The sequence below is a fragment of the Trachinotus anak genome, unplaced genomic scaffold, assembly GCF_046630095.1.
Source record: "Trachinotus anak isolate AG129_WGS33_773 ecotype Australia unplaced genomic scaffold, CSIRO_AGI_Tana_v1 ptg000019l, whole genome shotgun sequence".
Lineage (NCBI taxonomy): Eukaryota > Metazoa > Chordata > Actinopteri > Carangiformes > Carangidae > Trachinotus > Trachinotus anak.
In genome coordinates, this window is record NW_027273870.1 from 6,553,767 (window position 1) to 6,570,369 (window position 16,603).

Sequence of the window (16,603 nt, forward strand, 5' to 3'; positions counted from 1 at the left end):
TTTATTGATTCCCCAACCCGTAATCCCAATCTTAACCCACTGAACTATATCCTGATATAATCTTAATTCTGGTATGATAATTTTACTATGACCCTAAATAAGAACTCACGTTCTTACATTAGTGGATTTTTTAGTGTATCTCAACATGTTTGATGGCTTTAATTTTCTGTCACGTTTCACTCTTTCCACACAAAAACACAAACATGTACAAACATGCTGAGTGCTGAATACTCTCTTCTTTCTCGTGGTCTCTTCTCTCAGACGTACTCTGGCCTGTTCTGTGTGGTGGTGAACCCGTATAAAATGCTGCCAATCTACTCAGAGAAGATCATTGACATGTACAAAGGGAAGAAACGTCATGAAGTCCCCCCTCATATCTACTCCATCACTGACAACGCCTACAGAAACATGATGCAAGGTAGGATATTTGTACTCCTCACCATCCCCCTGTGATTTACCTGCCTTATTCAGTTTCTTTCTCCCAGTGGGTCACTCTCATAAGACATGCAGATCAAGTGGATTCTTAACAAAATGTAACAAATTGCCGCAGCTACATGTGTCTTGTTTTGCTCGCTCTCTGATTGGCTGATAACCTGTCCAGAGTGTCTGTCCACCCAGTGCATGCTGAGATAGGCTGTAGCCTCCAGTGAGTGGAAATCATTAAATGAAATGAATGAATCAAATCAAACCGAGGCAGGAAAAAGCAACACAAGAGCTGGTATATAACTCATCAACAGCTTTCACACATAATAGAGCAGACTGTTTGTGTGCAGTTGCGAGCTGCTGGCCTCAGTTGAAGTGTTGGAGCTGGAAGCTTTCAGAGCTTTGTGTGGGTGAGCTGTGGTATCAGCTGTCAAAAGTCTAACTTGTCTCTGGGCAATGATAGCTAGCAGCCTTTTAGCTCTATCATGTTCACAAAGTGGTTTATTAAGACCACAAATTGACCAGTGCTGTCAGGTTGATAGTTTCAAATGCACAACTGGGTTTATTATAATGTACAGTCCAAGAGAAACATTAGATCTGCCTGCTGCAGTCTCATTACAAAGTAAGTTGGTATGAAAAATATAATCAAATCCAACTTTATGGACTATTTGAGATTCAGTGTCTCGTAGAGGTGATGACAGTGGGAAGCAGCCTTGGCAGAGTCGTGCTTACAGTAAATTTCTCTCGGCTAACCCAGCAGTGGTATAACTTCGGAGTGGCCGGTTTCCCATAAAATCTGTTTCTTGTGCTTCCAGAGGGTCATGCCCACTGGATTTCATGTTGACGTGAGGATGTTCTCTCAGAGGAGTTGACATCTGGATTGAGAGCTGGGTGGAGGGCAATAAAGCATTTCCTGTTTCTGCAACCTCCCCTTCCTCATTCACATCTTATAACTTTATTTCATCTCTTTTGCTCAGTGTAAATACCAAACATTTTTTTCCTTTGGGCGAGAAAGGAGATTGTACAGGTCCTGTTAAATGGGCTGCAGTCTGTAATTTGATTTGAATTTGAATTCTAAGTCTCCCAAATGAAACAGGATGTTTGGAGAGGACTTCAAGTAATTGTTAGGAAGTAATTGTTTGGAGAGCTCAAGAGAAAGTTGAATCATCCAGTACCATACCATCTCATCTCTGTGGCTGCAGAAAGAGCAGCAGAAACTGGTGGTGTCCTCAAATAGACAGTCTGAAGTGATAACGACGCTGCTAATGCCAACTGAACAGCTGAGGACAGTGGTACACTTGTAGTTGTTATATAACAGCAGAGATTGGATGGATCGCTCCAAAATCTATAATCAAACTCTCGATTTTGACATAAGGCACATGTAGTGGGACTCGTGGGAATTTTTATTTTGAGGAAATCTAGAAAGCATTGAAAGCAATGACCTCCAAGAGCCTCTTAACTGGCTCTCGGCCGCTTAAGGCTTTCCCAAACTTGCCAGTGGTCTGTCTGTCTGAAGTGATTAACACATTTCATGTCAAGTCTATCAGCTGCATAGTACATCATGACTCACACAAGCATTCAGGAGCTTGTTGTCAATTTTCCACCTTAAGCCATCAGTCCATTCATGATAACGTATGTCATTATAGACAGAAATAATGTTTCTGCCTCCTCTGTCCAAACGAACAGTTGTTAATAATGAGACTGATTTAACTGTTCACTCATTTACTGCATGTCACTCAGTCAGGATGATGTGGAGGACTTTACCAAAGAAAAACTTAAATTCACCTTTTCTCAATTCACTGCATGATATAAAGAGCTCAATGGCTACTAGCATTTTACAGTCATATAAATGTACATTCCCAGATAGAGAAAATATATTTGTCTGATCACTGACCTAAAACCCTCGATATGCTGTACCATTCAGTTTACTCATGTTGTCACTTCTTGTCTGTCTTCCTCTTCAGGAGTTTAGCTAAAACACACACAAGTTATACAAGTGCATTTAGATACATTATGAAAGCAAACAACTTTGAGCTTCCAGCTGTGTTTCTTTCCGGGTGGTTAAGATCTTTTGTATTTTAGGGGAATTGAAACTGTGACTGTGGCTGTAATGACATCTGACAGGTATCTGGCAGCTTGAGACATGACTGATGATGTGAAAAGAAAACAGAGAAGCCTAAGAAATGTAGCTGCAACAATATCCATCTCTAATGTGTGGACAGACACTGTAGCATCAGCTTGAATGTTGAGAAAACTTTTGGCATTGTCATTGTAAATGTCCTAAATCTGTTTTGGTTCTCTGCTGATGTAGATTAATGCTTAATGTTTTCTCTTATTTTAAGAATACAGCTGTCACTAATACTGTATACATACAGGATTTTACCAGACCGGTACACAGGAAATGTTAGTATTTACTATTAGAGCTATGGTGTGTAAACACAGGGTCATAAGTAAACAAGAAGAGGGAGGATTGATTAGTGTTTGTGTGGGTGTTTGGATTAGACTTCATCAGCCTATCCTTCAAGAAGAACCGGTACAGCTGCAACTTAGAGACTGTTTTCAGTTAACGGGAGAATCACACACTTGTTGCCACCCAGGACACGATGTGCATAAGAAAGACTGTGTTTTGATGTGCTGCATTTATTTCAGACTAAACACATGAGACAGTTGCTTAGGCTCATGATATATGAAATGTATATATTTTAGCACATTGACATTCACGCATGGCTTTAAGCTGCTTTACGACCAAGTAAAACAAAGGAAGTGAGCAGCAGAAGCAAAGACAGCATGGTCAGGTAATAAATACAAAGATAAATCAAAAGGCAGCTTATAAAAGGAAAGTAGTTAACACTACAAACATCATAAAAGTGAATCTTTAAAAATGATTTTTAAGATGTGGCGAGAGATTTAAGCTCTATAATGTCTTTAGACAAGTTGCTTCAAAGCCTGGGATACCTGACTGAAAACATTTCCCTCCAGTCTTTAATTTGGAAATCAGTACAGACAGAAGGGACCGTCTAATATGGTTCTGTGAGAACCCAGACGTGGATCGCTCCTGTCACTGTTTTGCCAGGGATTAGCTGCAAGTTTCAATTTTCTGGTTTCATATTATGATCATTAACCCAAACTGTTTTTAATAGACATGCTTGTTTTTAATTCTTGAAGCTGTTTAAAGAATAACGTAGTATAAATGTTTTCAAGAGTCTTCATCCAAAAGGTTACCAAAAGGTTCGAAATAAAACTACACATCATTGAGCCCCATTTGAGCCTTTATTATATAACATTGTGGCTCGCAGGGTTTGTTGTTGTTGATGCATTAGAGGGATTTCCCATGAAGTAGTGGCTAATGATGCAGGACGTTGTAGACTGAGTGATGTAGTAAGAACAGTTCACTTGTTAGTGTGGAAGTGGTGCATAACTACAGCAAATCCAGATAACTCTCCTAAGCTTTGAAGAATTCTTCCTCCAGTCTTGGCTGAGATCCCGTTCCTCCGAAAATGTTCCTCAGTCTTTGATGTCCAAGAGATAAAAATGTGAAATTCCCAAAGGGAGCTTTGCGTCCCCAGCAGCAAATGTCTGATGTGCTGTTCTTCTGTGCTCCCAGTGTGTTTACAGGTGCAAAGACATTTACACATATTTTGAGTTTTACCTCACATGACTGAAACCAGCTTCACAAAAATATTCCTAATATTTTGAAGTGACGAAAAAGCTGCCTCTCCCCTCCGAGTCTCTGGCTCAAGAGTGATTGTTTTTGGATGTTTTACAAAAGCTCGCTACTCTGGCCACCACTCTCTCTCTCTCTCTCTCTCTCTCTCTCTCTCTCCATCTGCCTTAATTAGGAAATGCAGAGAGGGACCAGGCATTTTGTGTTTGTATGTAAGGAATGGAATAAGTGGAACAGCAGCCAAACATGAGTCCAAACAGAGACACAGCATCCATGCTAGTTTACAGTTCAGAACAGGCTGCGCTCTGTAACTGTGTGTATGCGTGTGTGTGTGTATCCTCCACGCAACAGTGTGAAAGTTGTGATGCTGCACGTAAATGATGATCTTCACCGTATTAAGATGAAGACGTGTTGGTGAATGCTCTGTGTTGTGTCGTCTTCCCACATTGGATCATTTCTGCAGTGCAGCCTTTAGGCATCATTTACTGAGAGGGTTCATCTCTTAGAAAACTAACTGGAGTTGTCTTTTAAGATATCCTCTAAGTTATCTTTTCATTCAGCAGTCCTCCCTGCACTCCCCAGGGATGGTTTTTATTGAAGGATACAGTTACAAAATAGCCGTACATGGACTTGGTGTATTCTCTCAGGAGTATTTTCGGAGACGATATAATGACTCATTGCTCAGCACATTGAGAGTATTTGTGGGAGTTACATGTTTCTTTAGGCACGGGGGAGACTTCACAAATCACACAGTCTTCTCGAAGCTTTGAACCGAGTCCCAGCTGGTGTCTTAAGTTCTACACTAGATTGATCTTTATTCCTGGAGAAAGACTTGTGGTTTAACTTGTGGTCAGCACAGAAGTGTACTGTGCCATTGTGCATAACTGTACACATATCCTCAGACTAAACACAAAGAAAAAAAGGAGTCCCTCGTGCTTGTAACACATAATAAAAATTACATATTTGTGCTTTGGTTATTGTAGATTCCTTTGGTTTACCCTCTTGTTTTTCTGCTTTTATCTGAACATTGGCTTACACACTGTATATCTGTAGAATGAGTTGTCATAAAAGTCGTCTAACACTGTAAACGTTCTCTGTTTCCACAGATCGTGAGGACCAGTCCATCCTCTGCACGTAAGTGAAAATCTGTCACCCTCAAACTCACCTTTGTCGTCTTTGCTTAACCTTTACCCTGGACGTCACATCAGTGCTTGGAGGAAGGCTGGGTGTGCACGTGTGGAAGAACAGTTACATAATGCTCGTGTAAACACAGAGTGAGACGAATGAGATACCTGTCTGCTCTCTCAGCAGCCAGTTCCAACCAGCCAGAAATCACTCATAATTTAACAGAGATATGGTTTTTTTTTGTTGTTTGTTTGTTTGTTTGGCTTTTGTTTTTTTGAGGATGTTGCTGTTGTGGTTATACAGTGCTGTGAGGTTGTGTAGTATTTAGATGGAGCGCAGCTGAATGGTGGTGAATGCGTTCACAGCGCTCCCTGGGGGCTGTGGCCTCACTCTCCTCACAGACTCGCTCAGGAAGTGTGCCCTGCATCCTGATGGGAGAACCAGATTAGATCTGCAAATGTTTGGGCTGCATTTTGACTGTTTATTTGTTTTAAACTAATTATTGAGAACTTTGACTGGGGGATTGGACATCCAGGGACAAACAGCTTCATTTTGTCCGACAATAATAGCCTGATCTGAACTTGACTTTCATTCACAGAAAACAAAGTTAACTAAGAAATTCATTAAGTTTTTATTTGTATGTTTTTATAGCCTATTATGGCAGGCTTTGTATTTTCTATAAAAGTTGTATGTAGGCCCAGGTCAGAATTAATTTCAAATATAGTGTATTCCCTATGTTTTCTAGGAATTATTGCTGCTTTTGTTTTTCTCTACAAAACTAAATTTCCACTCTGATATCTCACTGGCTTATGTTCTGTGTATTTCAGTCCACTTCCAGTATAAATGTATAGAGTGCCTCAGAGAACAAGGATTCTTAAGCACCAAGTCAAACAAGTACAGACAGTAGAAAAAGTAAAACAGCACACTATTGTGTTAAACCATAAATGGTCTTCCTCCGCTGACTCTACTCCAGTCATTGTAATTTGCTGATTAGCATCAAACAGCTGGTAAAGGCAAACAAAGATCATAATATTTACTTTTTTATCTTTGGGTTAACAGTGGCACCTCATGCTGCTCAGCTGTGGTCCCAGTAAAGGAAATGAGAGGAAGGGCTCTTCCTCCTCTAGGCTCTTTTTACTCTGAATTTACTGCTGCCAGGATGCAGAAAAATCTTTGATCACATCAGACCATTTCCTCAACGATCAAGCTTTTTTAATCAAAGTCAAACTTTGGAAAAGTTTGGTAGTATTTATCCCCATCCATGTGTGGACATGGTTCATGGTTAACAGTACTGGTATACAGGCAGTTTTTAACATGGATCTGACTGTTTGATGCTAATGTGACAAAACTTACACAGCCTTATTTAAAACCATTTAAAGTGATGAACTGGAGGTGATATGATACAGTAGAGCTGAAATACAAACTCTGCCTCCCTGTCAGTCAGGACCACACAGTCACTTTAAGATTTCTGTGTGAGCCACAGCCAGACTGCCTCAGCTGGAGCCATATAAGGGAGAAATGTTCCTGGTGCGATACATGGAATGTCATGTATGACATGCTCCTCCTGTGTGTATGTGCACATGTATGTGTAATGGTACTACTTGTTCTTTGTCTGTATTGTTTTAACTTTGCTATTAAGGATTACATGCCTCTGTACAGACAGATATAATACATTTTCAGTTGATCAGAAATGTGGTTAATCTGACACCGAGGCTGTTTTCATGCCCTGTCGCTATGGGACATACAGAGTACCCAATCGCAAGATACATGGAGGGAATATAGTCTGCAGAGGAAAACTATTGCAACACCATTTAGTATAAATTAAAACTTTATAAAAACTTCAAACTTTTTTTCAACAACTTCCTCCCTTCCTTCTTAGAAAGAAAAGAAAGACTTGCTGCATAAATGTGAAAAACTATCTCAAGTCCTTTATGTATCATCCAAGTCACAAATTAAATAATGATAGCCCCACCCTTTGTATTATGTACAGGCAGGTATGCAAACATTAAATATTTCTTGAGCAGTTTATTAATTAGCTTCAATAATAAGATACTTAAAACCACATGTTAATACAGCCAGAGACCAAGACATTGTTTCTAAAAAAAACTTAATCAAGGAATTATGAAAATTACAGATATATTTTAGCTTTTTAGCTTTCTACTATAACACCACCACAAATTTAAAACTCAGAAACGATCACAAAGTTGCAACTTTCAAGTAAAATGTGATTATGATGCATTTGTTGCAGGGCTTACTGAGTGTATTGTGGTGATTCTTGCAGTGATTATATTTCTCAGATTCATCCACACAGTAGCAAGAATTGCCATGGGAAATAGCCGAGAGGCTACTTAAATCCACTCTCAAGATGTTGACATTTCATCTCAACAGGGTCACCAGTTTCCTTTGTATGTTTTGTGGAGATTTCCAGTGGAATCTCCACAAAACAATTCTCTGAGTGGGATAAAATAATTTCAATAAGTTCATTTGGAACAAGAAAAATCTCAGAGTTAGGTTTAAAACTTTACAACTCCCAAATGAGGAAGGAGGTCTGGATATATCACTTCTACTCGACTCCACTGATGAATCTGGGCAACCAAGATTGTGAGAGAATAAATTGTCAGGAATTAAGGACCCTCCACTACCAATGCAGTATTGGGCAATAAGGATGTGGTGAAATTTATTAACAGTGTGCAAAACCCAGTGTGCAAAATTTCAGCTTAAAGTCTGGAAATCTGTTAGGGAGGAATATAAATTAAAGATAAAGATAAGAATAATTATGGTGGCGCTGGTCTTCCTATGACCCTGATTTCTAGCCTGATCATTTCAATCCTGGATTTAAAAACTGGAAAGCCAAAGGAATAACATCACAATAACAACAATAACATCTCAATCAACTCAATATCAGATAAGGGACAATTAAAAACTTCCAAACTATGAAAGAAAAATATGCTGTAGAAATGCAGGACTTTTATAGGTATCTACTATTACATCATTATTTTGACAAAGTTGTTAAAAATTGCCCACTAGATATTTGTCAGAGTTAACAGAGGTATTATACCCAGACTGTATAAGGACTTTGTGACTAAACATCTTATTCCACAGACTTTGTTGAAAATAAATAAGAATATGAAGATAATTTTGAGCTTTCAGAGGAACAGGTACATGGTACAGCTATTGTGACTTTTAGTGGAATTACCCCAACTTCCATACATAGGGAGAATTTGGATGGAAGTGTTTAATTAGAATTTTTTTTTTTTTTTTTTACCCCAACTCAGAAAGCACACGTTACAGATAGGATTTAAGTGCTGGAGACTGTGTGGGGGACAGGACGTCAATCACAAACCTATATTTTGAGAAATATCCAGTAATAATAAAAATACATTTGTGGTCAGAGAGGCACAAAAGATTGGAAGGCATATTTAATATGAAGATATCTTTCCAGTTTAACACTTGAAAGTTACTCTTTCAGAATGTAAAATACTTATTGGAAATTTTATAGGATGGATATTGTTTAAAAAATGATAATGAGCATTAAGGGGTTTAAAGTCATGCTCTTTATTTGTTGCAGACTCCAAATGCTCTCTGTAACTGCAAGGCTATTTTTGTACTTGGCAAAATGTTCTTAACTATACTCTAAATGAAGAATTGCAAAAAAAAACTGGACTGATGGAATGAGCATAGTGGACATAAAGTGACTGGATGTTGCTGAAGAGTGCAGATTCACTACCTTTTCTGACCTCGCTGAGGGCTTGAATACGTCATGTATATTAATGGCGGTGGAGGAACTAGACTGTCTGCACTTTCTATTTTTCACAGTAATGTTAAGGAATTTTGCAGAATACTGAGCCCTCTGAAATAATGTAATCCCTCCTTTAGGTCCATCACAGTTTGCACACATAGTCTGTTTAGCAGAGAAGGAAGTCTTAAAATAATCAATAGTTTACTAAACAAAAAAAGTAAAGTTTCACAAAATCATAATAAAACATAATAACACATCTGAATATCAGCAGTATGATGCCTCTGGCAAAGCTGATCTAATCCATTCTGTCCTTTCTGATAATCTTATGATGGTAAGTGAAACTTGTACTGATGGTAAGCGGGGCGTGCAGAATGAGACAGTCTGATAGACCATCTGTAGGAAAAAACTCCCGTCAGAATTTCTTCTGCCTACATTAGGAGCCTGGATGTCGTGTGTCCTTACCAGAAATGAATAGGACAGAGTAATTAGATTCCTCTAAGAGCTGCCAAGCCCTAACACAGAGAGCATCCCATGCCTTTTATGGAGCCGTGCTTGAGCATGTGTCTGTGTGTTAGACTGCTGATGATAGCTCTGGGATCGTTCAACTTTGTCTAAGTGTCTAAGATCATTTTCAGGGAAGAAAGAACGTGCTCTGGCTTCTGTTTGAAAGCGTTTGAGTGGAAAAACTGCTTTGAAAAGATAGCACATCTTTTAAATGTCTGACTAGTATGAGAGTATCTGTCATATAACTCTAAAAATAATTTTACAAGTGTCATAAGCTACTTACGCACTGATTTTGTTGCCATGAAGTGACAGGCAATGAGATCTGTGCTGCTGACGCGTGGCCATTTATATAAAGGAGGAAATCAACACTTTTTATATAATTGTTGCTTTCTTACAGAGATTTAGATAAGAAGATTGATATCACTCTCATGTCTGTACAGAATATATTAAGCTTTAGCCCTTAACCTGTTAGCTTAGCCTAGCATAAAGACCGGAAACAGGGGGAAACTATTAGCCTAGCTTTAGCCTAATGGCTTACCACCTTTGTTGTATGTCATACACCACTGTCTCCCCACATTTCCTGTCTCTCTCTACACTGTCTATTATATATTTAAATGCCAAGAAAAATCTTAAAAAAAAAAAAAAAAAAAAGACTTCATGTTTGTGCCTCTCTGTGTTTCCAGCCTTTTTGCTAAGCTACGCTAACCAGGTGTTGGTTGAAGCATCACATTTAGCATAGAGACCGCTTTTCCGCTAAATATGTGTGGATGATAAAAGTAATGGTCAAAGGATCAGTGTGCAGTGGACAGACTGAACAATAACATTATGCTTTGTGTCAGGTGTTGGTGCAGTTATCTCTGCTGCACATGATTTCCATTCAATTAAACTGGGTTATTGAACTGTGAGCAGAGAGCCTGTCAGTGCTGATTATCTTCTTGCTCTCTCTCTCATTCCCTTTCACTACCTCCCCTCCTTGCATCTTTTAATCCCCCTTCTCATTTTTCCTTCCCCAGTGGAGAGTCTGGTGCTGGGAAGACAGAGAACACCAAGAAGGTCATCCAGTATCTGGCTGTTGTGGCCTCCTCACACAAAGGCAAGAAGGACAGCAGTGCTGTAAGTATCCAGGTTAAGCGAGCATGTAGTATTAAAAGTTAGGATCTGCCAACCAGTTCCCTCAGTCTTCAACATATGTAGGAAACTGCCCAGTTTAACGCTGTATATCGCCATTTCCTCCAAATAGCAACAAGCAGGATCACAGTTGGCCTACGTGAGTAAAGGGGAATGCCTGGAGTGGGTTTTTGTGTGTGGTGTTTGTGTGTGTTCCTTTGATAGGTTAGAAAAGTGCATGAAGATGGTATCACTGAGTTACCCCCAAAAACTTTTTTTACAGCAAGGGTCAAGATCCTGAACCTTACTGCTCTTGAGTTAGAAGGTGTTTCCCCTAACGTTTGTCATTTCTGTATCTTTACCCAACCAGAGCTGATTTAGACTGCATGATCATTATCATCATAGTACTGACTCGCAATCACTTTTCAAACCTACGAAATGTTCAGTGAAGGACGTCTGGTGTTGCATACTCCTGAACAGGTTTATCGTTGTTGGGTTTTGTGTCATCTATCTTCTCATGAACACCCTTTCACTGCCTGTGGAGATCAGATTGAATCCCAGCAGTGAAAGGGTCTCTCACAGATCAACGAGCACAGTGTGAGCATGCCCATCTCCTGTTCTTGTCTATCAAACACCGCCCCCCCCCCCTCTCCCCCTCCTCCTCCTCATCCACCTACCGGCCCGTTGCCCTGACACGGGGCATTAACCGTCTTGTCCTGTAGCGTTTATTGGTTTGCACAGTTTCTAAAAAAACCAGCTCTTCAAGTTTTGATTGAAACTCTTTTTGCGCTCCAGGCTGGATCACGCCTGAGTAAGATCATGACTCAATATCTCCTGACTAGATACTGATTGTTTTGGTTTTGATAGCACTGATGTAGGTAATAGAGTGATTCATTTGTAGGTCAAAGTGTCACTTCCCTTCGCCATTGGCCCCGCTCACCCTGCTCACCCAAAGGGCTTTGCCCCAAAGGAAATATGTTGTACTGTACTCTGTCCTCTGTAAGACTTCAAGGCTCCCACGGACCTCGCCTGAACAGAAATAGCATTAAGTTGATCTCTTTGCTCTGCCCTCACTTTCTCTCCTCAGGCACTTTGACTTTGACTCCTGCTGCTTCTGTCTTCATAAGTATCTTTACATAAACAGAATCTCAAAGAAAACAATCCTTCCCATCAGCTGTTACTTTCACTTTCTTGCCATTTTGCTTTTGCTTCTATTTCTCTTTTTCTTCTCTTCCCTTTCTTTCCCAGTGACATAAATGAAATGGACCCTCCTCTGCTTTGCCAACTCTGAACTGCAGCTCGTCCGCTGGTCTGTATCTCTTTACTGTCTTTCCATAAACTTCTTTAACTTTTATCTCCATGAACCTAATAGACTTTTCCAACAGGACAACAAAAGTATGGCAGCATATTTTCACCGTAAAAATAGTATTTATCAGTTTTGGTAATTATCACTAAATATTAGCCTTTGCGATTAGAGATTCAAAAATGTCCAAACTATTCAGCAAAATCTTGGATTTATTTGACACTTGTCTTCCAGAGGACAGAGAACAATCCTCTAATGGTCTTTTTTTTTCAAATTTATCATCATTAGGAAGAACATCTGTTACCAAATATTTTGAAATTGAGTCATCTCGCAGTGAAAACATAAAATCGTGCTCTCCTTCTTTTCATGGCTTTATCTCGTTTACAGTGTAGCTGTAGGAAGTGTTTTTAAGTCAGAGAGTAGGTAAGGTAGAGGTCTACGGCACCTGACCTTGACGCTCGGCTGACACAGATCCCTTTGATCAGGTGGATTAGCTCGATGCAAAGTGACGGTGTGTCTGCCTCATTTACTGACCATCACCCGGCTCCACCCACCGGTCCAAAGGCTCGGCAGTCACGCTGGAAGCAAATCGCATCTCTGCAAGTCTGCTGAATCAGAATCATTTCAGTTTGCTGATACACTGAATCTAAAGACTTTGGGAGGACTCTTCAAGGGTTTTGTTAACATTATTATCATGCCCAGTCTGACCCAACTTAACCCAAATCTTGCATCTCCTACTGTTTTCACATATTCAACAGCAGCACCTCCTCATTTTAGCAGTTTCTCTCAAAATGGGAAACTCAAAGTAGATTAGTATGGAATTATTATAATATGTCGTTACAGATAATTGTAGATTTACTTGTCAGCATCTTTGATCTTGTTCTTTTTTTTTTTGTCTTCTTTTCACACGTCAGTGACGGTATTCTGGAAAATCTACCCTGACCCATACCCACCCTGAACCACCTCATCCCCATCAAACACCATCTACTGCACACCACCTTAAGCAACCACTCACTGTGTCTGTATATCACTGTCATCACTAGGGGGAGCTGGAGAAGCAGCTCCTGCAGGCCAATCCCATCCTGGAGGCTTTCGGAAATGCCAAGACCATCAAAAATGACAACTCTTCCCGATTTGTGAGTTTGCTATTTGTAGAAGTGGATACTTTTCATTTCTGATGTGGTATGATTTCTCAAGAGCAGGGCATCAGTCAACAGTTTTCTAATGTATATCTTGTTTATGTATTGTTATCACACAAGTCCACCCTGTAACATCCTCTTTCCTCATTACTCCAACAGGGAAAATTCATCCGTATCAACTTTGATGTGACGGGCTACATTGTTGGAGCCAACATTGAGACCTGTATCCTTATTTATTTTGTAATTTCTGACATATTGTCTCACATTATTTTTCAGCATAAGAGAACCGTTGTCTTTAGTCTTTGCACTGGAACATGAAATGTGCAAGAAAATTACTCTTTCATCTGTCTGTTAAATACAGCAGCACTGACTGTCATCACGCCTACTTTTTAACATTACCCCAGGATGCTTTCATCTCATCTATCATCTTCAAATGGGGCTAAGAAGTAGTTTGTATAGTATGAGCACAGAATGTGTTTGTAGTCTTTAACAGCTGACTGCTGTCAGACCTGCTGGAGAAGTCTCGCTGTATCAGACAGGCAAAGACAGAAAGAGCTTTTCACATCTTCTACTACATGATTGCTGGTGCCAAAGACAAACTGCGTGGTGAGTTACAATCTTCAGCTCTGCTCTCTTCCATAAACCTGGTAAAATTACAGTGAGCAGTGATGGCCTAAAGGTTAGAGGAGCAAGCTTGTGACTGAAATGTTGCCAGTTCGACCCCCAGACTCATCCAAACCCTCATCAACACCAATGTGGGGCCCTTGAGCAATGTACCTAATTCCCAAAACTGCTCCAGCGGAGCCGCTCAGTGGTCTGCAGGTCAGACTGTAGTTGTACTGGGCACCTTCCACTGTATGAATGAGATCAGGGCGTTCCTCAGAACTTGCCTCTCAGTGAAACAACCGTGCATAAATAAAGGTTAAAAGAAAATTGCAACCTTCCTAACCACAGGCTAATTGACCATACAGTTTGTTGCACATCATCAGAGCCATGTGAAAACCTCACATTTCAAAAGAGAAAAGAAAGTCAGTCTTAGTTTCAGTTTGATTCTCATGCATTTTTAGTTGATCCAGTGGGATTTAGAAAGGGAGTGTGTGTAACCCTTTGACTGATGTTAAACTATGATACTTAAGTTAAAGCTGAGAAAACATGCTCCTGTGTGTGGTTTATTTTCTTTCGTTTATTTCATTTATTTATTTATTTAAAAGGGACGATGAATTTTACATAGTTCCAGTACAAAACATGAAACTGACATGTTGCACAGAGAGTTTATAGCCACTGCTAATTTTAAACTGTGTTTTAAACTAGTTGGGCTTTTACCTGCACATTGTAATTTAAAAAAGTCAATTTTCATTATCATAAGACCTCAATATAATACAGATACGAAAGTAAAGTAAAATACTATATTGAAATGCATTAATTGGGAGGTATAGTCTAAGAAGAGACATCAAGAGAAAAACAACAAAAAACAAACAGACAACGCAATTGATAATAGCGTACAATCATCAAAACACATACAGATGTAAAGTCTAAAAAGAGACAACAACAGCACAACAAGCAGACAAACAGTCAAACAAAAAAATAACATTACAAACAATTACCTAGAAATGGTTACAGCTTTGGTTCAGTTTCAGCACTTTGTTGTAAAGGAATTTATATCTGGAGTTAATTTGATTTCAGTCACTAAGGGTTGCCCTCTATTGTTGTTCTATGGCAGCAACAAATTCACAAAAAGTGAAACCAGTCATTCGGAGCGCTCTGACTAGAACTATGAGGATACATTAAATCATCTGTTTTCTTCTCAGAGGAGCTTCTTCTGGAGCCCTTCAGTAATTACCGCTTCCTGAGTGCGGGCCATGTTCAGATCCCTGGCCAACAAGACGATGAGATGTATGAAGAGACCATGGAGGCCATGAAGATCATGGGCTTAACTGATGAGGACAGAATTGGTATCACTGACCATTATGATCTTATTATGATAGGCTGCTTGGAGTGGGATTGGGTAAGACGCCACTTCTGTCTCACTTTAACTGTCATACTTCTTTGTTCCAGATATCCTCAAGGTGTGCTCCACAGTGATGCAGCTGGGAAACATTGAGTTCAAGAAAGAGAGGAACCAGGAGCAGGCCACTATGCCAGACAACACCGGTGAGACACCTTTACTTGTGCTAATTTGAAAAAAACTGCAATATAAAATTCACTTTAAATACGAAAGTGACGCTAAACACCAGACAGAGGAAAGAGACAACATATAATTTTTGTTTACCAACACATTTCTTCTTGTCTCTCCAGCGGCACAGAAGGTGTGTCACCTGCAGGGCATCAATGTGACAGACTTCACCCGTGCCATTCTCACCCCTCGAATCAAAGTGGGCAGAGAGGTGGTGCAGAAGGCACAGACCAAAGAGCAGGTACTACAAGTGGTGCACTGTGTGAAGAGCAAGAGCAAGAGCAAGAGCAAGGAATCCAATTGGGCTCATAATGAACACCAAACCTGTCATCTGAGTTTAAATCAGTCTTCTTCATCACTCTGGTGTCTCATTACATATTTCCTGTTTGTGTGTATTTGTCAGGCTGACTTTGCCATTGAAGCTCTGGCTAAGGCTGTTTTTGAGCGACTGTTCCGCTGGATCCTGTCCCGAGTTAACAAAGCCCTGGACAAAACCAAACGCCAGGGAGCCTCCTTCCTGGGAATCCTCGACATTGCTGGCTTTGAGATCTTTGAGGTACAGACATGCTGATCTCTGATGAGTCAAGCCGATGAACACCACAATATACAGAAAACTTTCACGCAGGATACGTGCCTTTAGCTCTGTCGTTTGGTTGTTACAGGATAACTCCTTTGAGCAACTGTGCATCAACTACACCAACGAGAAGCTGCAGCAGCTCTTCAACCACACCATGTTCATCCTGGAGCAGGAGGAGTACCAGAGGGAGGGCATCGAGTGGAACTTCATCGACTTTGGCCTTGACCTGCAGCCCTGCATCGAGCTCATCGAGAGACCAGTGAGTCGCCTTTGGACAGTAAAAGCACAAAACCTATTTCAGCCAAATGAGTTCTCCGGCCTATCAGAGATATTTTAGTGATTTAGTATGCTTAATGTCTTAATGTTGGTCAAAATCACTGCATTTTCTCTGCAGAACAACCCTCCTGGTATCCTGGCCCTGCTGGATGAAGAGTGCTGGTTCCCCAAAGCCACAGATGTCTCCTTTGTGGAGAAACTCATGAACACACAAGGGAACCATGTCAAATTCGCCAAACCTAAACAGCTCAAAGACAAGACAGAGTTTTCTATTCTTCATTATGCTGGACGGGTGAGTGTGAATCGATATGTTTAATATGATATAAACATGATGTGTTGCTCTATTGAGGATGTAAATTCTCATATATGTTTCAAGCTCAAATAACAATAATATTATTTGCAGGTGGACTACAATGCCACAGCCTGGTTGACAAAGAACATGGACCCTCTAAATGACAATGTCACATCTCTGCTCAACAACTCCTCCAGCCCGTTTGTGCAAGAGCTCTGGAAAGATGGTGAGATGTCAAACACAGCTCACCAACAGTGGGTTACATTAACATTTAAATGAGA

General features: G+C 40.1%; 1 protein-coding gene across 4 annotated transcripts in view; it reads left to right on the forward strand.

The window, feature by feature from the left end:
• myh11a (myosin, heavy chain 11a, smooth muscle) overlaps positions 1–16,603 on the forward strand; it is a 31,762-nt gene that overhangs the window by 4,015 nt on the left and 11,144 nt on the right. For 2 of the 4 annotated variants that reach the window (XM_071503241.1, XM_071503239.1), the window contains exons 3-16: positions 262–418; positions 5,194–5,221; positions 10,469–10,568; positions 10,696–10,722; positions 12,909–13,001; positions 13,164–13,227; positions 13,512–13,610; positions 14,813–14,956; positions 15,060–15,155; positions 15,300–15,418; positions 15,581–15,733; positions 15,840–16,013; positions 16,149–16,322; positions 16,434–16,548. In XM_071503241.1, the coding sequence (XP_071359342.1) occupies positions 262–418; positions 5,194–5,221; positions 10,469–10,568; positions 10,696–10,722; positions 12,909–13,001; positions 13,164–13,227; positions 13,512–13,610; positions 14,813–14,956; positions 15,060–15,155; positions 15,300–15,418; positions 15,581–15,733; positions 15,840–16,013; positions 16,149–16,322; positions 16,434–16,548 (1,543 nt within the window). The remainder of the gene's footprint in view (positions 1–261; positions 419–5,193; positions 5,222–10,468; positions 10,569–10,695; positions 10,723–12,908; positions 13,002–13,163; positions 13,228–13,511; positions 13,611–14,812; positions 14,957–15,059; positions 15,156–15,299; positions 15,419–15,580; positions 15,734–15,839; positions 16,014–16,148; positions 16,323–16,433; positions 16,549–16,603) is intronic. The other 2 variants (XM_071503242.1, XM_071503240.1) reach the window with 1 other exon arrangement.